This window comes from Hippopotamus amphibius, chromosome 7 (genome assembly GCF_030028045.1).
Source record: "Hippopotamus amphibius kiboko isolate mHipAmp2 chromosome 7, mHipAmp2.hap2, whole genome shotgun sequence".
Classification (NCBI taxonomy): domain Eukaryota; kingdom Metazoa; phylum Chordata; class Mammalia; order Artiodactyla; family Hippopotamidae; genus Hippopotamus; species Hippopotamus amphibius.
Genome location: NC_080192.1, coordinates 128,659,685 through 128,683,887, shown reverse-complemented (window position 1 = coordinate 128,683,887; position 24,203 = coordinate 128,659,685). Strand labels below are relative to the sequence as shown.

The following is a 24,203-nucleotide window of genomic DNA, read 5'->3' as shown; positions in this document are numbered from 1 at the left end:
GGGCCTGGTGACACACTGCTGCAGTTCCCATGGGGGGTCACATCTGGCCTTTGTGGTGACCTAACAGCTCCCTCCGTCCTGCTGCAGAGCTCTGCTGACAGCTCGCACTTCATAGCTTGTAGGTGCAGGTTGGAGACAAGGGAAGAAGATGGTCCATAATTTAAGCACAAATTCCCCAAGTGCCCTCTCTCCTCTGTGCTCTGTGGGCTTTTGACCTAAGCTGCCCCAGAGTCGGGGTGCCGATTTCTGTATCTCTGGGATGCCCTCCTTCCCCCTCTGCTCTACCATCTGTTGGGTCCTGAGCGCAGGTGTATCAAGTACAAACCTGTGCCCCCGCGCATCAGAGGCTCCACCTGTGGGTTCTGGTTCTTGGGTGATGGCTTTGGAAGAGCACAGCTCTGCTCTTGACCTACTTATCTACTTAGGGAGGCAGACGCTCCATGTCTCTAGCGCTTTGGCTTCTGCCCCGCGCTCACTGCAGCTAGCCCTCCATCCTGCCTGTTGGGTCCAGTTCATGAAGACTGACTCCATGGAAAAGCAGGTGGATTGAGGGCAGCTCCTCCCTGATTCTTGAGGCAGGTGGCCTTCAATCACTCCCGTTGGTCTCCTGCCCCATCATTTGATTCTGGCAAACACATGGTGTCCTCACCTGGTTTTCTGTCCCTGGCACAGGGGGGATGGGGGAGAAACGAGAAAGCACGGTGGCTTGGGAAAACCTGCTTTTATCTTCCTGGAGCTCAGGCCTCCTGCACTTGTTCGCCTGCATGGAAGCAGGTCTTGGTGCCCTGGTGCATAGCGATCTGCCAGCACCAGGAGCAGGTTGGCTGTCACGTCCAACCACGCTTCCCCCGTGCTTTTCCCTGTCTCATCTGCCAGAGCCACACTAATTCTCTTAGTGTCAGGCCCGGGATATCAGCCTTCTCGTCTGCCTTACCTAGATATTTATTTCCTGTGTTTTTCTATCTTAAGAGTAGCGAAGCCGTGCTGGTGCTCATGCCCCAAAGAGGCTGCCTCAGCGCTGAGGGGAGGGGACAGGAAGGAGAGCACAGAAACTGGGATGCTGAGACGTTGGGTTTCCTCGCCGATCACTTAGTGAATCCTCCAGGGCTAGAGAAATAAATGCTAGACCACTGAAGAGTAGTACAAGTGGAATTCTGGGTGTCAGCTGTGTTCTTTGAGGGCTGTGGGGACTGGCACAGTGGATATGCCCGTGGGCAGGAGAGGACTTTGGAAATCGTGTGTGCACACGACCCACTCGGTCCTCAGAGGCAGCTGGTAGAGCGGCCCTCATTCCCTTCTGAAAACTGCTCACTAGCCCCTAAACTACAAGAACCGTCAATTTCCACTCACACACCTACCTAGTGCTGCTGACCCGAAAGGTCATACTTCAAAGCTCCATGCCACCAACCAGGTTTAACTTCCTGCCCTGTCCACATGCCTGCCTTGAGGCTCCTCAGGCCCCCCCCCCCCCCCCCCACCAGGAGCCCGTTAATTGCCTTGGTGTAGAGGGTCAGTTCTCTACCTTCTACGGGTCACCTGGAAATTCCAACTCTGAGATGCCTTGGTTTTAGAGTTTAGCTTCCTAGCAACTAACTGTGAGCACTGAGTGGAGCTGGACTGAGCTCCCCGCCTGCCAGTGCCCACAGCAGAGCTGGGACCAGGGGGATATTGAAGTACGCTGAGTTGGAGCCGAGGCAGGAGGAACGGGTGACATCTCAAAGTTGAGACGGTGCAGTGTGAGGGACTCACATTATGATTCCACGCACGCACAGTGTGGCTGCTTCTGCCAGATCCAGTGAGGAGCCTCAAAGCTGTTTACTCAGACCAGGCATTGCTTCTGCCAGAACACAAGTGTAGGAACTTTCCACGCCAGAGGGCAGGGGGAGGGGAAGAGTGGAGGCTCTAGCAGAGCGGGGGCAGCGGTGGGTCACACGGGCTGCCTGTGATCACTGTGCAGGCGTCGTCCATCTTCCGTGCTCTGGGGTAGCCAAGACACGCAGGATCCACTGACCAGGAAAATGCTGCCTCCTCTGCGGAACGCCGGCGCTCCACATACTGAGGCATGCACGTGAATGAGTCACACCAAGAGGACAGCTGGGCAAGGCTGTGCGATGAGGACACGCAGCCTGGGGAGGGCAGCCTCTTCTATACACTGGTCCTCTATATCTCCCCCACTGCTCTGCTGAGCCAGGGCCTCTTCCCCACTGTAAGCAGAAGCCCAGCCAAAGCATTTAAATACAGTCAGTTTAGAAAAGGCTTCAGGCTCATAAAATCCCACTTTCCATCACCGCAGTTTCTCTTAAGGTGCTGCCCCAGACTCTCCCAACACATTCCTACCCCAAAGCACAGGGCTTTATTCCAGCTCACTCCTTGAAGGAAAGGGGGTTAAACCAGAAAGGCAAAGACAGCAGAGAAAGCAACAGGCAGGCAGAGAGGCTGATAAAGCATTTGATTTTTATTTTTAAGTATCTGGCCGGGTGCAGAGTTGCTGTCACCACCACTGGCCTCCTGGGAGGAACAGGCAGCAAGGATGGCTCCAGAGACGCTGCCACTCTGGGCCTCGGGGTGTGAACTTCGAGAGCACAGAGGGTTCCACTTTCCAAAATGAAGTACAGATGGCTTCACAGCCAGACTTCCCCTGGGAGGGAGACATAGTCATAGCCGAAGGCACTTTAATCAAGGCGCACACCCAATGCCAGAGTTTGTTTTCCTTCTGGTTACTCTGATAGATCTAGATGCTCCTCTGTCAAGGACCAGTGCTGCTGTAGTTGGCGTTAGTGGGTGGGTCAGCGGGGTGGAGGGCCTGCTCACTGGTAGAACTTCTTGTTAGGGCTGCTGGCGTGGTCCAGGAGCAGCTGGCACGGGGTGAACTGTTTTCCATAGGCAGCCTCGTACTTCCGGAGCCGGTCCACTACCTTCTGAGCGCCGCACAGGTCCACAAAGCGGAAGGGCCCTAAATGGAGAAATAGGACTTTGTGGAAGGAGAAGCAAAACGAGCTCTGGGATAAAGTGAGCTGCCTTCCCGACTTGCAAGACTGACCTCCAAGACAGGGAGGGAAGCCGAGCCCAAACACCGCGCCGATGTCTCCCTCTGTAGGTGTGGCCAAGATTCCTTCCTGTAGGCACAGGACGGCCTCATTCACAAATCTGCTCACCAGGCGGTACTGGATGTCTTCATCCGAGGAGCTGCCAACAGGGAGAGACATTCAGGGAGAGGAGGAGTAAAAGGGGAGGATGCAGGAGCCCTGTGGCAGAACGGGAGTGAGGGCTGGTGTTGCTGGGGCTCCAGGCCGGCCTTGGTGAACCTCCAACTCTAGAGAAGGTGCCGCCCTTGGAAAAAGTCAGCAGAGGCTACTTGCTGTAATTAACCGGAAAGTGAGCAGTGAGAACAGGGTCCGGCAGGGCAGACAGTATCCCTTGACGTTAATAGCTGCTGATTACAAATGATAATAAACAGTGTGGAGGGTGAGCAGGCCTAGGAGAACTGTCTCTCTAGTTTCTCTCTGGGACCCTTGAGAGGGAAGGCTTCCCAAGGGGTCCTCCCAAGGCTCAGCTGCCGTCCTTACCCTGATGCCTGGTAGAGGATGAGGCGGAACGTGGAAGGGTAAAATGCATTAAGCATCAGGAAGGTCCTCTCAAGTCATGTACGGTGGTCACAATGAAAACAATGGCAGAGGCTCTAAGAAGCTTCTGGCTGGTAAGAAACACACTTCCGCACCAACAGCTCCTCAAATGAACTTACACATCAGGCCGAGGAGGCACCTTCAGACTTGCCAAAACACCGTCCATGTCAGAATTCAAATTCTTATTCTTCACACCCTCCTGGTAGATGTAAAAGCCCTTCCCGGACTTGCGACCTAAAAGAAGCAAGAAAAGGGACTTACACATTCCCAGAGCCTGGGCTTGAAAATTCTCTTTTCTGCTAGTCTGCTAGAAAGCCCTAGCTTCTTTTCTGTATTCCTGAATTGGTAGATCTAGCCTACCCTAGAAATCAGTGCTTGTCAGAAGAGTTGGCAGAGGAGAAAAAAAGCTTGTGTTTCCTGGGGCTTGGAAAGCTGTCCATCTGGGTGGGAAAGGCCACATGGGTGAGCTTTCATGTCCAGATATGCAACACCAGGCCCTAGTGTTGATTTCGCTGCTACTTCGCCAAGAGAGAAAGCCACCTCTCTGGTGGGCCTCAATTACATCCTCTACTTAGGGGTTTACTTCCTCCACACAGGTGGTCAGACAACATAACATGGAAGCCTGCAGTGCTCCTGCAGTATCGCGGATGTAGTAGAGGCCTTGGGCATGATGAAACTCCTGTCAGTCTTGCACAGCTCAGGCAGGGCAGAGCCTCAAGAGGCCAGAGATCTGCCTTTTGTCCACAATCTACAGGTCCAGCCTAAGAAGAGGTTGTCATGAAATCATTTTTAAATTCCCTATGACAGTGGGCTCTATGTTTAGAAAAAACACTCTTTCACACTGAGTTGCCTTCTGCAACTCTCTGGTCTCGGCAACTCTGGCACGAATGGTGCTATGACGTTTCTTTGCGGCTACTCACCCAGGAAGCCCTTGGATATCATCTGCGTCAGCACTTCTAGGCTTCCACCTGCAAACCGCTCTCCAAACACTTTGCCTAGATTTTCCGCTACGTGTTTTGCTACATCCACGCCAACTTCATCCACCAGAGTAGCAGCGCCCACAGGAAAGCCAAAGCTTGTGGTTAGGGAATCCAGCTTCTTAGGGCCAACTCCTTCCTGATGGGAAGTAAAGCCGGGACCTCAGGGGAAGGCAGTCCCAGATTCCCCTGAGGGCTCCTTGTGCTGCCCTCAGAGACAGCCTTGTGCAGCACCCACTGCTCTTCTGGGTGCCACCTGGCCAGGGCCAGCACTGGGGCTGTTTCACTCAGGGAAGCACACAGAGGTTTGGGAGCCACAGAGGAAAGTCTGGGAATTTCCTAACCTACAGCATTTTAAGGGAGTCTAGAGATGAACAAATTACTCATTTTCTTGTTTGCAATCCTGAATCTCAAGAATAACGAGATTCCATGCCAGACGGGGCTAAGTTTCCTGATGCTGAGAGAAGAGACAGTGCTGAGGAGCAGTGCTGCAGAGTCCTGTGATCCCCAAGTCTGATAAGAGCCCAACAAGGAGAGGCCATGCCCTTGCCATCAGTGACCGACCTGTCTGGCCACCAGAGGGGCCTGTGTGCGGCAGAAGCAGATGCAGCACCAATCAGAGCATATGCGCCCTGTTCTGGTTGGGGATGCATAAACAGCACGTAGAGCATGTCTGGAGGACTTTGGCTTACTGGAGCAGGGAGGCCGCTGAGGGAATGGAGCTAAAATTCTGTCCATTTTAGTGTGGCATTAGCCCGTGACTTCCCAACACTGTGGTGGAAAGGGAGGGCACCAAAGGGCCTTCTTGGAGAAGTGTATCAGAAGGAAGCCTGCTCCTCACCTTGACATTACCAGTTTGGAAAACTAGTTTCAGAGTGGAAGATGCCTCAAACATTCTGAGATGGATACCAACCTGGAGAATTCTGATGACTTCAGACATCATGGGTGCGAGGCACCTGGTGGTATAGAAGCCAGGTCCATCCTGCCAAGGGAGAGAACAGGAGGTCACGGGCCCCTCAGCTGTGGACACTGCCCAAGTCTGAAAATGGTCTCTCTGTCCCAGGAGCCATTTCCAAATTCAAGGTGATTTATAATTTCGGTCAGAATCATTCATATTAAACTGCAGGGGCCGCCACAGCCAGGGACAGCCTGGCTTAAATCCAAGAGCACAGCAGATAGTGTCACGGTCACCTGAAAGTTCTGCAGTGGCTAGGAGAACCTGCCATGTCCCAGACCCTGACTCAGCAGTACAGTCACACCACTGTCCACACGGTAGATGACCAAGGGGAAATCACATCAAAAGCTGGTATATTTGACCTGAAGAGTTATAAACAAGCCTGGAAATATAAGGAGTCTTCATAGAACTTTTCTGAATCTGCTGCTCTGACACACAGCTCCTTACCTTAACCACAATGATGACCTTCCCCTGCTTGAGACCAACTTCTACAGCGGAAGCAGTTGTGTCCTTAGAAGTTTTTTCAGTTGTGATAATCTCCAGCAGCTGCATCTTGTCCACAGGAGAAAAATAGTGCATGCCAATCACCTGGCAAGGGGGACAAAACACCGACAGATTGAAGAACTCTGAGAGGGGATACTAACAGCATTCTTTTTTTTTGCTAGGAAAGCACTGCAGAGAAAGGCGGTTGTAATACAGGAATACTGCTTGATAGAATCAACTGGTTTGGTTCCATGGTTCTTTGATTAAAAGTCCAGTGTGTTCAGTGGAGAGCTAACTGGAATTCTCTTCCATCTGCTTCTAGGGCTTTTCACTAAGGACAATGGATCCTACCAACAATTAACGCCAAAATCGCAGCTGAAGTCCAAATTAGATTTACTGGGGAAGAATGAACAAGGGTTCCATTTATATTAATGATGGTGATGGTTTGGGTGACAGGGTCCACTTTTTATGGGGGTGGGGGGAGACAGGCAGAAATTACTTAATATGCTGGACTGTCAGAGATGTATTTGGATTTTACACAGATGGGTCTCACCATGAGGATACTGTTGGCCCTTTGTATCCATGAATTTCGCATACACAGGGTCAACCAACCGTCGATCCAACTGGTTGAATCAGATTCAACCAATTGGTTTGAATTACTAGGTGTGAAACCTGAGGATACAGAGGGCTGACTGTATTCACTGTACTATACTGTTTTATTTAAGGGACTTGAGCTTCTGTGGGTTTTGGTATCTGCTGGGGGTCCTGGAACTAATCCCCCACGGATACCGAGGGACGGCTGTGCTGGGTTTAAATAACATTTCTCAAATTCCCTTAAATTAGTAATTCCCAAAGTCAAACCCAGACCAGCAGCACTAGCATCACCTGGGAATGTTAGAACTGCAGATTCTCAGGGCCTCCTCAGACCTACTGAATGAGGCACTCCAGGGCAAGACCCAGATCTGTGTTTAAGAAGCCCTCCAGGTAATTCCGATACATGCGGAAGTGCGCCAACAGTCTCATTAAGCTAACAATGAGCTAGTCTTCACACCTAAACTGTGAAAGAAGTCCATTCATTACTTTATCGCTTTTCCCTCCTGCCCCCACTGTAGCTACAAGGTACAACTAGTATCTACCACCGACTGACTGCTTACTACTCACCGTTCATTAGTACATTTATCATTTATCCTTTACATTTAATCCATTACGACTCTGTGAACGAGTCAGTGTAACTATCTAGATGAGGAAGAAAGACGTCAGGAAGTTAAAGTTAGTGGCTCAGGGTCATTGGTAAACGGCAGCGTGGGATCCCACCGAGGCTGACCTGTCTCCGCAGCCTGCCCACTTCCTGCTGTGTAACACGTGGCTCGCTTAAATGTCACATCAACTTACCAATCCAAAAGTTGCTTCTAACATCTAAATTATTCTTCTACTTATGTCTAAAACACTTAAAAAGATAGGATCTGATTCAGACTGTACTCCTGAGCAAAAGGAACGAGCCTTTACCATGTATAATTTATATACAATAAAATGCACAGATCTTAAAGTGTTCAGTTTGATGAGTTCTGACAACTGTGTATCTACCCACATAATCACTACCCCAAGCCAAACCTATTTCTATCTCTCAAAACAGTTGTGCCAAAAGGTGACCAACTTTGTCCTGGACTGCTGGGACGTTCCCAGTTGAAGTACCGCAGGGCCCGTGTCCTGGGAAAGCTGTCAGTTTTGGGCAAACCAAGAGTGTTGGTTGCCCTACTTGTGCCCCTTTGGCCTTACTCGCACATGAAAGACATAGGCAAGCAGGTGATAACAGCTAAGGTTCCTGGGGGCGAGGACTGCAAAGGGTGATGCTTGTCCCGCTCCACGGGGCAGAATGAGAGCTTGGCGTCTAAGGCACAACAACAAGGGCCCCTCTGCTGTCCTAGGTGCTGCGGAGCTGCTGTGAGTGATTATGACGTGGCCAGGTGGTCCATCGGCCTTTCCTCCGTGTCTGTATCCCCCTCAGGGCCACACTATCAGCTGCCACTTCTCCCCGTGACCTCCTCCTGCCGTCACTGAGCCCGACTCTATCAGGCCCGCGTCACCTCGAATCTGCTACGTGCTAAGCAAGAAGATGGCCCCGTGTTAGCCAGCTATTAGGACAGAAACAGACCTTTGTGTTTTTAGTACACGGACTGTGTATTAACAGTTTCAGCTGCTTAAAGGCCTTTTATATTTCCTGCCTACTTTGGGCTGGTTCTGGTTAGCTGAGGCTAACTGGTACCTTCCAGAGAGGCGAACAGCTTTATTTCTCCTTGAATGATTTCACTTGATTTCTCTGGTAGAGCGCAGAAGCCCAAAGATAATTTCCAGGCATCATTCCATATATTCACTGTAAGTGCTTCTACACCCACCCCGCTCATGTCCTGGGTAGAAGCTCTAAGCAAACCCATGGTGGACACACGCCACCACACGCCCTGACCTTCCATCCCTGGACCTGGAGTTGGAACCACACCCATCCCAGACAGTCACCAAAGTCTACTCTGTAGCTCAAGTGTTATCTTGGAGCATCTCTTCTTATTTTAGGGCGTACCTTTCAAAACCCAACTGTTATAAAAGTAGGTTTTATAGTCTGAACCTGAATAATAATACCCATTAGGGATGCAAATCACCTATAAAGGTATATTTTAGTTGAACTTCACTTGTTCCTGCATCGCACACTGGTCACAGTACTAGCTCTTCTGTGCCCAGTTTCTGGGACTACATCATCACCCTCATCCACTTCATAATCCATACCAGTCCCTTCTCACGTTCTAAGCCTTCATCAAGGAGCCTGAAGCAGCAGAACATTTCAGGGTTTTCCTCTGTTCAGAATTTACCTTCTCAGGTCTTTTACTGACAGCAGCAATTTCATTGATTGGGAGAGCAGATGTGTTGCTGGCAAAGACACAGTGATCGGGAATCACCTGCAGGAGAAAAGCATTTAAAAATGTGTCATGTACACCTGGGAGATGACTCGAATCCAAAGCAAAGCCAACGAGTGACACCTGGGCCCTGCTCACCCTTCACCTTTGTAAGACCAAACCATAATGTGCATGCCTATTCCATGTTACACACATGCGCGTTTCATGTTACGTGTGTATTTCATGTTACAATGCATGTATTTCATGTTACACGTGTGTATTTCATATTACACGTGTTACTAAGAAATGGTACACCACTATAATTATGTCTACAGTGTATGAATACTACTATTAGCTTTATCAACCTAGAGAATAGTGTCAAATGTAGACTGTCTTAGCATCCTGCCCACAATCTCAACTTTTTCATATTTTTATTCAGATACTTGGATGAAAAACATGGAAGGCACACCTGTTAAATCTGTGCAAATCTGGGCAGGCAGAGTCCTAACATCAGAGATGAGAATCAAGGTTCAAGATACATTCAACACACTGAAAAACTGAGTGTAAAACAAGATCAATTATAATGAGGATAAAGGTAAAGTACTGCTTTAAGATTTTGTGAAAAAAAAGGAGAAAAAAAAGAACTGAATGGGCACCCAATGGGCAAGAACTGGCTTGGCAGTAAACTTGTGTTAAAGAGCCCATGATCTTATTTAATCAAAAGTAGACTGTGAGTCAAAAATAGAGCCTGGCAGAAAGTGAACATAGTCTCAAGCTGCATTTTTAGTGGTATGGTTTCTAATGGTGATAAAATTCTCTATGAAGAGTAAACCAATGTCTCCAAAAATGGTTGGCAACAATCCTTCCCCAGCTCATACATGTGGGTCTCTCCTCCCACCCAGAGCAGTCTCTCTCCCCTCCCCTTAAATCTGGGCTGGCTTGTGACCTGCTTTTCCCAATGGAAAGCAGCAGAAAGTGACTGCCAGTTCCAGGCCTCGCCTTATGAAGCCCACTGGCTTCTGCTCTGCTTTCAGGCTTTCTGCAGAGAAGTTCTGGCTTGACCACTAAGGGAGCACAGGCCACGGGGAGAGGGAGGTGCTCTGACCAAACTTTCAGCTGAATGCAGTCCCATGAGTGCCCCACCGGGAAGCCACATGGGGTTGAGGGCCAGCTGCCTCTCAGAGCCCTGCCCTAACTGCAGAACTGTAAAAAGGTTGTTGTTTTTGCAGTGGTTTGTCACACGCCAAGAGAAAGGAGACAACCAAGACCGTGTGGGGTCTGGAGACAAGGATTATGAAGATATCAAAGGAGTGGTTTCTTTAGTTCTGTGGAGAGGAAGATAAGTTTTAAATCCCCAAGGACACTATGTGGATTCAGCTTTCCCATTTTCCTATAAAGAAAGCAGAGGCCAGGTGACAGGATGGACTTGACGCCCTCCTTAAAGGTCTTTCACCTGAAATTCTTTGAGTTCCTAAATACAGATCTGTTCTAGACCTTGCTCTTTTCTATACCTTCTGAAAAACTTCTTTGAGTATCTCCTACCTTAGATGATTTCACTAGCTTCACTAAAAAGGTAAAGGCTTCTGACATGTTACATAAATAACTACAACATATGTAACATTTTGGATTTTACCTTTAGCAATAATCTTCCTACTCTTTTCTTACTCTCTGCTAAAAATACATGGTTCCCCGAATATCCTTTCTCATCTCTGTCTGCTCCCTTTCCCCTGGGTTCCTTCCCTCTGTGGACGGCACGGACATATAAAACCCCTTCAGTTTTCTTTTTCTCTTCTTCTCTTCTCTCTTCACCTTTATGTTTCAGTGGGAACTACTATATTGATTTGTTCAGTCTGCACTTCTCTTGATCTAATCCCTCTTCTCTTTCTTTTCCCTGTATCACTGGCTTCCCAGTTGCTAAAACTAACAAATTTTTCTACACTTGGATACTCCCAAACCCTGATTTTCCAAAAGCAAATACCATCATCCACTCAGGTGGCAAATGCTGTTTTAGTGGTAAATGGTTGTGTCTGCTTTTGCTGCCCCTCAGTCTACCTTCCACTGGCTCAGAAGTGCCCCCAAAGCCCCGGGAACGCTGTGTACATGTCTCCACTGCAATGCCACCTCACAGAGGGAACACACACCTACCTCTCTCTTCTGCATCTTCTTCCTCAGCTGAATCTACATCACACTCTGTCTAAAAAAAAGATCTTTGGAATGTATGTTTCACAAGTGGAATCTGTCCCAAACAGAACTGCTTGTCTTTAGTTTCTAAACCCTCCTTAGGTTCAGTTTTTTTTTTTTTTCTGGCTACATTGGGTCTTTGTTGCTGCACACAGGACTTATCATTGCAGTGGCTTCTTTTATTGTGGAGCACAGGCTCTATGTGCTCGGGCTCAGTAGTTGTGGCACATGGACCTAGTTGCTCTGTGGCATGTGGGATCTTCCCAGACCAGGGATGGAACCCGTGTTTCCTGCACCAGCAGGCAGATTCTTAACAACTGCGCCACCAGGGAAGTCCCCAGGTTCAGTTTTCAGTAGAGCAAGAGATTGTCCTCACATGGAAGGGAGTCTAGGAGTACAGCCCACTACTCAAGACACCTAGAATGCTGCCAAGTCAGTGCCATTTTATTTACACCATTTACTAATCTACACTGTGTTTATTTAACTGTAAGCTAGTTAAGGTCCTGCTGGGGTTACTGCCATATCGTCTTTCCTTCTTTCCTCTTCCTTCATACTTGTTTTGTTCACGTCATCCCATCTGAAGAGTTAACTATGTACAGCATTTGGGCTCAAGACCAAAGCAGCATTTCCATAAAACGAGCATCTGAATCCTGCCTACAGAAACTGTTTCTCCCCTATTTCCTCGGCTGCCTGTACCTGAATTAGTTTAGTTATAGCTTGTAGCCAACCAAAAATGTCAAGACGTCTGGCTACAGTCCATGAAGTTATTTGTATGTCTGGGTGACTGAACTCCCACATAAGGCTAATGAACCCCTGCTTAGGTTAATAAGCTACTTGTCTGTCTTCCCTTAGGACTTGAATTTGACCTTTATACACAGTGTGCATGGGTTCACATAAAAACTTATGTTTGGGAATGAATGGCCCTATAAAAAGGGCCTATAGTTTCCTATAGTTCCTTTAGGAGTTTCCTATAGTTCCTTTAAAAACCCCATCTCTGTGTTCTCCACGCACTATGCTAGGATTCAGTACAGCAGGCCCCTTACTTACCGCTTCTACTTCCTTGAGCACTTTGTGCTTAAGACTGAGGTCCTCAAAAACAGCTTCAATTACCATGTCAGCCTTTTCAAAACCCTGGTAATTGACCTGCCCAGTCAAGTTGCTGAAAAAGGAGTCCCTTTCAAATGATGTTAGCGCTTTCTTCTTTACTTTATCATTCAGTCTAGAAAAAAACACATTCCTAGTCAGAGGGGGAGAACAGGAAACTAACTTTTATTGAGTGTCCATGGGCCAGACAGTGTGCTATGTGTTTTTCACCAACTCGGTGAGGTGCTATGTCACCCCCATTTTGAGGGAGCTGAGTTGCTCAAAGAGGCTCAGAAGGATTTGTGGTGCAAGAGCTAGTGAAGGGAAGGTACCAGGATTCAAACAGGTTGACCCTCCATATCCACATTCTTCCTACCTTGAGATGCCTCTAAATGCCCAGCCTGCATAATGATATCATTCATACAACAGCTAAATCTGCCTAGAGGGGTAAACATGAACATCAGAATTGCAAACGAAAGAGCAGCTCTAGTAATTCTCTACCTACAATAGAGGAAACAGACCACATGAGTTTATATTTACTTATATATCGTTATTCTGTAATTGTGATCTACTAGAGGACAGAGACCAAGCATTATTTCTTACGTTCTTGAATCACTTCCTGGTCAGCACCTTGTAGCACATTAGACTGATTACATAAAATATTAACTCAAGGTCTCTTCTTTCCCATAGAAAGCGAAAAAGGATTCCTGCTACTCACTTAACTGATTGCTTTTTATTTCCAAGGAAAATAGGCTCTCTTACATTTTAATCTGACCTCACTTTCAGAATAAATGACCTAGAGGTTTTCCTCTGAATGAAGAATGAAGCTACACCCCATTCACTAGTTTCCTTAACCAAAAGAAAAATTAAAGCCACGAGGTAACTTCAAAGAAGCAGTCAAAGTCTTAAGAGTATGGATTCAAATATCCTGGTTTCTGACAATCATGTCAGCAGTCAGCAACCGAGACGCTTGTGAGAGTTCGAAACATTATTAGCTGCGCTCATTCTAATGCCTTAGGAAACTATTCCCAAGAGAGGACAGGAAACGTGGTATGTCCCAAGTCAGCAGCAGGGTGAGGGGCACTCACCGCAGCCTGATGTCTCTAAGGTAAAAGGGACACCCAGGACAGCTGGATCCAAGAGATGGAGGGGGAAGCAGCTGTAGAGCAGCAATTTCTCACTTTGGTGACTATACGAAATGCTGTCTGGGAACACTTGCATGCTAGCCTCAGGGCAATGGTGTTATCGAGCACATGCCATTTTGGGGGGTCAGAATCTGGCAACATGGTTAACCCTGCCAGGTCCGGCTCAGTAATATGGGAGCAATATATGAGCCTCTGCAGAAAAGGGGGCAAAAACACACTCAAGCTACATAATCCATTTAAGAAATAAAAAGCTCACTCAGCTAAAAGTCACATCCAAGACTATCAAAGTGCAGCCAGCCTCAGACCGCCGATTACACTGAAGCAGAGAAATGAACTGAAACCAATTCCCAGTTTAGCCAAGGTGCTGCTCCATTCTCCCTCTCTGCAAAACAGGCAGTATGTGTGTATTGGCGGGGTGGGGTGGGGGGGGCGGGACACAGGCAGGAGGGAGAATAATATTCTCCGTTTCTTAATTCAGAAGTAAGATGGACACACACTCCACAAGATCCAGACATTGCGGAGCTGAATCAGTTAACTGCTTCTCTACAGTGACGCCAGTCAAGAAAGATGAGGGTCACGAGTTCTGATCCCAGCTCCACCTTCAAGGTGCGGTTACACGTTTCCTCATATCCTGATCTCAGTTCTCTCCACAGACACAGTCATGCTGTTTCAGTATTCCATAACAATATAGCAATTAAAATTCACAAACATGAGACTTTCTAGTCCGATATCAAAGAGTAAACTATGTGGCATTTAAACACACCTAATAGGTAAGGTTTTCTCTTCTGCACTCAAAGACTACAGACTCCAATGATATTAATGATTTATAATAACATTGTCTGCAACAATGAAAAAAAAAAAGAGACAAGAAATTAGCATTTCTAAAGATCAAAGGAAATGACACTAACTGTGGAGTATCCAGTACAGACCATGTTCAGGAAAAAGGAAACTGACAGCAAAAACCAACATACATTCTACTCTCCCAGCAAAGGCAGAGAGCAGGCTCACCCTTTGAACACTTGTTGCTGTCCTCGCCCCAGCGCGGCTAGCGTTGCATCCTTAAGTATTGTCTGTAGGCCCTTATCCACTGAGACTTGGGCAATGCCGGCCCCCATCAGCCCTGCGCCAAGAATGGCGAGCTGCCTGAAAGGAAAAGATGAAATGACTTTTGGTAAAAACTCTTAATTAATTCAGTAAAAGTGGGAGATTGCTCAGGTTATCATCCAATAAACCCACTGATATTTAAAATAATTTTTATCTATAAAAAGATACCTTTCATAAATGATTGGTTTTCAAAGTTAAATGCAAAAATCCATTAGGTCTAAAAGAATTGGTCTACCCAAGAAGACAGAATTATACTGATCTTCAACCATGCCTGAGATCACTGAAAACAGAACCACCTCGATTACGCTTACGTTAACATTAGTATTTTTCTTCAAACAAAAGCCAACTTGCAGTGACATGCCCAAAGACTAATCTCTCTTCTTCCAACTACTTACTTACTAGTGATTTTGCCATTTTCCAGACATCTTTCATTTCTCCTGGAATCTGTGTCTTTTTCACCCCTTACCTGAATTGGGTTCAAAAGCCTCTCGGATAGTTTCTTTGCTTCCAGACCTTACCCCTCCCTCAAACACCTCCATAGATGCACACTGCTGCCTTTTCCACTCCTGAATTCCTCTTGAACTTGTCAAGACCATTTGGCTTACCCCATAGTATTTTGGAATGGCTTCATGTACATTATTTTTGTCTCCTCAACTAAATTTGAGGGACAGAGATCACGTCTGATGACTTTTTAGTATTCCATAATTCTGGAATAATAGGCCATTTTCCCATAAATAATTAAAAAACTATTTTCAGAACAATTTCCTTCAAAAATAGAAGCCCAAGTTTACAACGCTGTAGACCTAAATCAGAGCTGTTTCGTTCCTAACAATTCTGGTTATGAGGCTCAAAAATCATACTCAAGGCCTGAAAAGGAAACTTCATTTCAACTCCTGGGAGCATCTTCCAGATGCAGCTTTGTGACAATACACACATTTATACGGTGAGTGTTAAGTGTTAACTGGAGAACATGAGAAAACAGAGTAGAAAAATATACAGGATAGGAGCTGAAAAAATTCTTCATATATTTACTGCATCAAAATTAAAAATTTGTTTGACAAATGACCCACAAAAATTAAGACAACCACAGAAGAGGAAGAAATCTGTAACACGTAGAGAAGACAAAGGATTACTGCCAGGGAAATACAAAGAACACACATATCAATGAAAAAAGACAACCCAGTAAAATGGGCAAGGGTTTATATAAAGCAATTCACGAAAGAAGAAAAATTGCCAATAAAATGCCCAATCTCCCTAATAATCTGGGAAATGCAAATTAAAATGAGGTATTCTCTCCCCATCAGATTGGCAAAAATTATGAAAGTATCAGTGAGGATGTAAAAAAATTGGTTCTTTCATGCATGGCTGATGGAAGTATACTTTGCCTTATATAGGAGGTCAAATGTATGAAAACCAAAAATTACATCCTCTATGACAGTAATTTTACTATCTAGAGAAATGCACTTATGCACAAGATGACATGCTGTGATGAAGAGTCATACAATGTTTACAATAATGAAAAATTGGAAACAGCCATCAATCCGTCAGTAGATGAAAAGGAATGAGTTAACTGGTATGTGCCCACATACAGTCTCCAAGTTGTACCACTGACTAAAAAGTGCAAGTTACAGGATTCATACTAAAGCATCCCTTTTATCAATGTATTAAATACATTCAAACCATAAACACAAGACCGATTCATCTAGTATTTAAACTTATTTATAATAGATTTTTTTAAAAGGAGAATAAAAAGGCATTCTTTGTATAAAAAATTAACTTATAAAGAGAAAACAGATAAGGAATTCAAATTATTATCCGAAGCAAGGGGGGAAGAGGCCTAGAGAGACAGAAGTGAAACTATTACTGACAACTGGGAAAGAAGGAAGGGGGACAGCCTTTCTTCAATGTTCTTTATTAAATTTTTGGTGCAACCTATTCTGCTTTGTGTACCTTGTATTTTAACCTTCATTTCTGAGATGATACTACCTTTGTCTTCAATTTATTTCCTAAGTTAGGTCAACTCTTACATCATCCTGTTTTTCTGTCCACTTAGTTTTGAGTTTCTGAATTTTTGATTCAAAGTGATTTTTTTTTTCTTCTGAAAATATTTATTTAAGGATATATAATTCAAGTCTGGAAGCATTCTGCTATAGTTTTCTTTTGCATTGTGGTTGTTTTGGGGGCAGAATTTTCATAAGCTTAAGTATTTTGATTCTCATTTTCTTATTTCTCCTTATGTGAGTTTCATATACATGCTGCCTGTCTTTTCTGTGCATTGGTGCACCATAACAGCTTCTCCAGGTGGCATTATATACTACCTGCATATAACAGTAAGAGTTACATGCAGACTGCAGTGGGACTCTGGAGTGGCTAATTAGGTTTCTTAAGAGAAAACACTTTAAAAATTTAGGAGTGATTTCTGTAGGATGTGAAAAGAGATGCAAATTTAAGTAGCCATCATTATTCCACTGCAACATGGAAGTAATTTATCTCACTCACTGAATGCGAGATACTGTCAGCGTTAGGTGGAACACAGGCAACTGACTGATACCGATCGCCACGTGTGCCGGAGAAGCAGTCACGGTTGTATTCCATATTCTAATCTGGAAATCAGCCCTCTTGGCTAGAATCTTGTGTCTCACTTGGACTTCTTATCAATTTCTTCTTCTGCTTTGGAATGTAATCTCATTAAAGCTGAAGGGTTGGAAAAGGTAGTAACGTTAGCTATTTTCACAAATCCCTCTCTGCAATTCAGCTAGAACAGTGTTTCTTGACCTCAGCACTACTGACATTTTGCACTGGATGCTTCTTTGTTGCGGTGTTATGCTGTGCACCGTAGGATGTTTAGCAGCATTCCTAGCCTCCAGACACCAGACGCCAGTACCAGCCCTCCCTCCCCAGTTATGACACCCAAAAATGTTTCCAGACATTGTCAAATGTCCCCTGGTGGCAACACTGCCCAGGTTAAGAACCACTGAGCAAGGGGGCGAGTTTAGGGGCATTACTAAACTTAAGATGCTGAAGAGCTATTTAGGCAGCATAACATTGAAAGCCTTGCTTAAGAGAATAGGTATGAAAGGTAAGCAGACTCTCAAATGTTTAGGCTGTAAGCTAAACGAAGGACAAGCCTTTAAAGACTAGAATGAGGCTTTATGTTTTTTAATGAGGGAGAAGTGTGAGTTCCCAGAGATGGTATCTCAAGTCACAGGGAGAAACAAGGTCACTAAACAGGATGGAGTGTGTGTGTTTGGTTTAGGAAGGGGAACCTAAAGCAGATTTCTAGGGGACATCAACAGTGAGACAATAATGCCTCTACAGGAGCTATTAGAGAGGCCTGGAGAAAACAGAACAGGCAGAACTATGAAAGCCAAAAAGTCCTTGGTAGGAATGGGGATCTAATGTGCTTAGGTCAGAAGAGGTTTAGGGCAAGACTGAAGGTACAAATCTAGCTCTATGGATCTTCAGGGGCAAGCTTATTAGCACGTGCTGAAATCCACAGGGGATTCCTAGGTAGAGTTGAACTTACTTAACCTCCTTCTGCGGAGCTCCGAATTTATTCTTCTTGCACTGGGTCTGACCACGGTAAAGTCCCATCAAGGCTTTTGATTCTTTGGTCATTGAAAGCTCTCCAAATTTCTGGAAAGTAAAGGGGAAGAAGGAAAGGTAGAACTTCCCAGTCTTGGAGACGTGGATTCTTTTGGGTCCGTTTCTCTGCAAAGCAGAGGTAACACGTACAAAGCCTCAGGTCCTGAGCTGCAGAAGTCGGTTTCCTGCTGAGGGTCTTTCCTTCACTCTCCTCATCTGTCCCACTTCCGACTACCGCTTTGAAGAGTTTTGGATATAACTGAGCTCTCAGATTCTCTACACCAGAGGTTGTGGTAACTTTTTTCATGGAATTAGTGTCAGAGGCAAAATGGACCAATCATTTCAACCACCGCTCTCATTTTAAAGCCTGGGAAGAGGAGGCTCAGAGAAATTAAGTGACCTTGCTCAAAGCCACACTGCCTCAAAGGGAAGGAAACAGAACCTGAACCCAAGCAGTATGACCCCCAACTCCAGCTCTCTTTCCAAGGTAGCAGGCTGCCCCAGGCGATATCTACCACTCTGAAAGCACCTTAACACTGACAGAGAACAAGTCTCAACTTAGTGGGTACGAGCACAAGATTTAGAGTCTGTATTTGAAAGAACTGGGTTTAAAGCCTGGCCCTGTCATTTCCCAGTTGGGAAGCTTTCCTCATCCTTAAAATGGGAAAAACACTACCTATTTTACAGTGTTGTTGAGGAAAGTAAATGAAAACACTAGTAAAATGACTGGGTCTCAATGTTAGCTATTGCCATCATCAATATCACTCGAATATACTGGTACGATTACATGGTTACAGAAAGCATTTCAAAGAAGGAATCCTTCTAATAATATTGCCTTCTTGTTTGAGTAGAAAATGAAACAATGCTCTACTAATCTTGGCAAAGTAGGTTCTATTCAATAAACCAGTGATGTTCAAACCATGGGTAGAAACCCATCAGTGGTCATGATTTAGTGAGTGGGTAGTGATAAGTAGAATAGATAGAAAATACTGAGTGTATGGTGTACAGGCTAATTATTTTGTGAAATATGCTTCAATCTTTCTGTATATATGTATACGTGTACCTGGTTATAACGTAAAAGAATTAATCAGAGTGCACTGCAGTAAGCAACCCAGTATAAGAAATGCTTTCTCTGGAACTTGTCCTGAACTCTTCAGATACCTTTTGTTCTATTATCGAAGAGCAATTATCCTTCAGTGATTGCTTAAAACTCCAAAACAACCCAAACCACTAAAATCTACAAAACCACCAACTTGTTAGGAAGTTAGGAAGGGGTGAGGTTGGTTCACGTGTTGCTTTGTTTTCTTGTTTTAGTGGCTGCAAAACATTTCCTAATTCACCTAAGGGAGGCTGAGCTTCACAGTTTTATCTCCGGGCCCTAACAAGTAAGAACCATATTTTTCTATCAGTGTACTCATTTTATCACAACAAAACCAGCCCAACTACAGAACAAGAAGTCCAAATGATTCCTTTGGAAAGGATTATAACTCTCCCCCTGCTTTTCCTCGTTATACCCTCATTACTAAGAGCAAGTTCAAATAGCTGGGGACCACTTCGCTTTTCTTAGCACCTATTTGCTCACTGAGATTGATCGTAAGAAATGACAATCACTGGAAGAAAACATTTCTTACTAGGCTTTGAATACTTTTTCTTTTTTCAATTTTGCACACAGCATTGTAGATCTTGGTTTTCCTGTCTTTAATAAACGTGGAAAGGAAATAACTTTACCTGAGATTCAGAGAGATAGCCAGCATCACTCCCTTGCTCGATCCCAGTCTTCACTACCTGAAAAACATACAAAGCACGTATTCCTTGTTGGAATGGATTGCCGAGATGTACAATAATGCTGAAAAAAATTGCTAGTGTTGTTCGTCTTTAAAGAGCAAGTCAAAAGTCCAGAGTGGAGTGAGAAAGAGAAGAGGACTGAGTGCCTTACTGCTTAAGACTGACTTAATTCTCCATCTCTGAGGCTACTGCTGAAGCTAGCACAAAATGGAAAGAAATAAAACAGAAGGAAAGAGAATTAAAAAGTCAGAAAAAGAAAAAAACACAGAGGTTCCACAGCTCAATCTCCACCTCCTTATCCTTTGAATACTGTTATTTTGTCAGAGAAAGAGTTGCCATCACCCCTGAGTCCAGTAACAGGCTTCCCTTTTCCTCTTAGCTCCTTTCCCTCCTGCTTGAATTATTCTTCCAGCTCCTCTCTTGTTCTCCAAATGTGGGCAGGTCCCCAAATTCCACTTTCAGCCCTTTCCCCGCCTCTATTCATTCTTCCTCAGGAACATCATGTAGTTTATCACATGAATCATGAGCTCCACGAAATTCAGTTTAACATTTGGGGTAAGTACTATCCGAAGTACAATGTAAGTATAAAAGAAATAACCCTGTACTCAATCACCATAATTTACTGGTGATTAAAAAAAAACCAAATAAATCTATATCCTTAATTGATTTCTCTGCCTAAACTCCTGTTGCTTGAATTTCCTGAAATATCTAATCTCAACACTTTTAAAACTTAACTCCCAGCACTCTTTGTCAAGTCTCTTGCTACCTTCATATTTTTGCTTTTACTATTCTATCTCAGGGTCTTATTCAAACTTCAAGTCTGAATTACCAGAAGAGTTTCCTAGTTCATTGCTCTACTTTGTCTCTCTTTCTAATCAATTTTCACCCACAACCATGAACATGGTTCTCTATGATGTATATAGGACAAAGATCAAATTTAAACTAATTACTGTCTACCTTCTAAACTCTAGCTTTGGTCTGCCTTTCTGGACATTTCATTATCCTCCTACAAAAACTGATCTCATTCAATGTTCCGTGAAGAGGCTCATGCTTTCTAGGCCTCTCAAACTTTGCTCAAAATGCCCATCCTACCTGGCACTGCTTTCTCTTCATCTATTCTTTCTTTCTTTATTTATTTATTTATTTATTTATTTATTTATTTATTTAATTTTATTTTTTTTGGGGGGGGTACATCAGGTTCAATCATCTGTTTTTATACACATATCCCCGTATTCCCTCCCTTCCTTGACTCCCTCTTCATCTATTCTTTTTTATTTTTTTATTTTTTGGGGGGTACACCAAGTTCAATCAGCTGTTTTTATACACATATCCCCGTATTCCCTCCCTTCCTTGACTCCCCCCACCTCGAGTCCCCCCCACCCTCCCCACCCCAGTCCTCCAAGGCATCTTCCATCCTCTTCATCTATTCTCTACCCGTGTTTCAGGGCTCAGGTCAAAAATGAGGCTCTTCCTAATTCCTCCGGCTCACAGGGATTCTTCCCTCCTCAGTGAATTTAGCAATCTTCCTCTGTCCCGTTTACCTGGCGTTGACGCCCCGCAGCTGCAGACCGCCCCTCATCCTGCCATCTGCCCTTCCACATATATGTGTCTCATCTCCCAACCCAGAATGTGAGGTGATGGAGGTGGGGGACCATGTTTCACATTTTATGTACTTTGGTGTCTTCGGCTCAAAATACACTTGTTAATTAACTCATTCTTCAATTCTGAAGTCTTTTACATGTTCTTTTAATCTTGGATGTTCCAGACTGAAGATTTTATAAGTTTTAAAGTCTACCTTTAGACAGAAGTTTCTTCAAGTCTGTGATCATTTTAATTATCCTCCTTGATCTTTTCCAGCTTCTCTACATCATGACACCTTTTGTAAAATTATGGCAATGGAAAGTCAATGAGACATTTTAGGTAATGACAGTGGTTTTGACTAAGGATAGAATACAGCCATTAATTTTGTTTCAACTACCTCTTAACTAATGCCCAATATTTTACTCGTCTTGTCATACTGATACAACACAGGTTCCTTTTCTGGTTTGTAACTGGTAGTTTTAAGCTCATCCACTAATAAGTATGCTTGGCACTAATTTCCCCCAAATATCCATTTATATAAATCCTCATAGCTTGCTATGCTCTTGGGTTATTTCTGGTAAGCACTTTGATAGCAGCATGAAGAACTTTAGTACTGGCATATATGGTGTTGAATGGCAATAGAGTATTGCTCTAGACAAAGGGAAGAAACATGAGAGATGTGGGAGTATGGGGTAAAGACTCACGTCAATTATTTTCAGAGGTGCAGGATAAAGGCCTTTGGTCTGCTTTCGTACTTTTTCTTCCACCTTTTTGTAAATCTGTTGTCTGACAAATGGAATACTCATGGCGTACGATGTCAATTCTGTAAGGTAAAATGCTTTTAGATCCTTACTGGAAAGAGCCCAACCTCCCTTGTTAGTTTGTTCTATAAACTCCATAAAAATGCAGTGATTCTAGCTATCTGAAAGACGGCTCTTTACTCTGATATACACAATCTAAATTTCAGCGTAAGCACTTCTTTAAACATTAGTTGATAAATATTAAAGCTGGGTGTTGGGCACATGGGTGTTTATTACACTGTGATATTATTCTATTTTGGTATTATTTAAAATTTTCCAAAATAAAAAGTTTTTAAAAAAATGTCTTTAACTAACCAGTGTAAAATCCAGGACTTGAGCCTAGAGCAGAGTTATTGCACCCTTTAAAGTTGACTTAACATTTAAGAGTAAATGATGCACTTACCTCTTCCTCATTTCAAATTTATGGCAAATAAAATTAAACTCCCTGGAAAGAAGCTTTTTGCCTTTGTTCTTTAATAATGACACTCACTTTCTACCAATCCCTTGTCTCTCTTTGGAGAGATCTTTTTATCAGCTAGTCCTTTGGCAAAAGTAATTGCAACTTCTTCTAGGTATTCAATTGTTCGTTCCTCTGGAGATTTTATTCCTGGTCCTGTAAAGATGAACACAACAGACTAAAATGTAAATCAGGCTTGGATTAGTCCCAGGTGGGCAAAAACCCAGCTCCAGCACCCACTTTCAGCACAGCTTTTTAAGTCAAACTAGGGACTAGTAGGTGGCACTGTCATGAAACACGGACTTTGGTGAGGATTAGGGCAGGAGTGGAGAAGACATATTATACACGGATGAACAAAGATAAAAATGACAACAGATTTTTCCTCAGAAATTATGCAAGTGACAACACAATGTAGACATCTATAAAGTGCCAAAAGGAAAACACTGGAAATCTGGAATTCTATACTGATCAAAAATACCTTTTAAAAATAAAAGCGAGGCCTTCCCTGGTGGCACAGTGGTTAAGAATCCGCCTGCCAATGCAGGGACATGTGTTCCAGCCCTGGTCCGGGAAGATCCCACATGCCATGGAGCAACTAAACCCATGCGCCACAACTACTGAGCCTGCGCTCTAGAGCCTGCGAGCCACAACTATTGAGCCCACATGCCATAATTATTGAAGCCCAAATGCCTAGAGCCCATGCTCCACAAGAGAAGCTACAGCAATAAGAAGTCCACACACTGCAACGAAGAGTAGCCCCCACGCGCCACAACTAGAGAAAGCCCGCGTGCAGCAACAAAGACCCAATGCAGCCAATAAATAAATAAATAAATAAACAAATAAATGTTTTTTAAAAAGTTGAAAATAAAGACTTTTTCAAACAGATCAAAAAGTGAGAGAATTAACTGCCAGCAGACCTACACTACAGAGAGTGTTAAAGGAAGATCTTCAGGCTGGAGGAAAATCAAACCAGATGGAAACCTGGATCTATACAAAGGATGAAGAGCGCCAAAAATGATGAATACATGTATGGGTAAGAGAAAAGACTCTTTTCTCATTTTCAAAACCTCTTTAAAAGATAATTGTTTAGGGCTTCCCTGGTGGTGCAGTGGTTAAGAATCCGCCTGCCAATGCAGGGGACACGGGTTTAAGCCCTGGTTCGGGAAGATCCTACATGCCACGGAGCAACTAAGCCCGTGCGCCACAATTACTGAGCCTGCGCTCTAGAGTCCATGAGCCACAACTAATGAGCCAACGTTCTGCAACTACTGAAGCCCACACGCCTAGAGCCCGTGCTCCACAGCAAGAGAAGCCCCCACTCTCCAAAACTACAGAAAGCCGAAGTGCAGCAACAAAGACCCAATACAAGCAACAAAAGAATAAATAAATAAATAAAAATAAATTTTAAAAAAGATAATTGTTTAAAACAAGAATGGTAATATGCTAAGGAATGTATAGTACGAGGATGAGTCAAAAATCATCTGCACTCCAGTCATGTTAAAACTTCTATAAATTCTACATCCAGAGTGTGGATAATTTTTGATTCACCCTCACACATGCAG

The 24,203-nt window shown here is 44.3% G+C and overlaps 1 protein-coding gene across 1 annotated transcript in view; it reads right to left on the bottom strand.

Annotated features, from left to right (window-relative positions):
- Nucleotides 1–2,434: 2,434 nt before the first annotated feature.
- The window catches only part of HADHA (hydroxyacyl-CoA dehydrogenase trifunctional multienzyme complex subunit alpha), a 42,739-nt gene continuing 20,970 nt past the window's right edge, over nt 2,435–24,203 (bottom strand). Inside the window, exons 8-20 of the mRNA XM_057743538.1 lie at nt 22,675–22,797; nt 22,089–22,207; nt 19,747–19,803; nt 17,960–18,069; nt 14,338–14,472; nt 12,149–12,320; nt 8,897–8,983; nt 6,003–6,143; nt 5,514–5,582; nt 4,544–4,739; nt 3,743–3,857; nt 3,041–3,186; nt 2,435–2,953 (exon numbers count right to left, since the gene is read on the bottom strand). Coding sequence (XP_057599521.1) covers nt 2,808–2,953; nt 3,041–3,186; nt 3,743–3,857; nt 4,544–4,739; nt 5,514–5,582; nt 6,003–6,143; nt 8,897–8,983; nt 12,149–12,320; nt 14,338–14,472; nt 17,960–18,069; nt 19,747–19,803; nt 22,089–22,207; nt 22,675–22,797 — 1,616 coding nt within the window. The 3' untranslated portion in view covers nt 2,435–2,807. The remainder of the gene's footprint in view (nt 2,954–3,040; nt 3,187–3,742; nt 3,858–4,543; nt 4,740–5,513; nt 5,583–6,002; nt 6,144–8,896; nt 8,984–12,148; nt 12,321–14,337; nt 14,473–17,959; nt 18,070–19,746; nt 19,804–22,088; nt 22,208–22,674; nt 22,798–24,203) is intronic.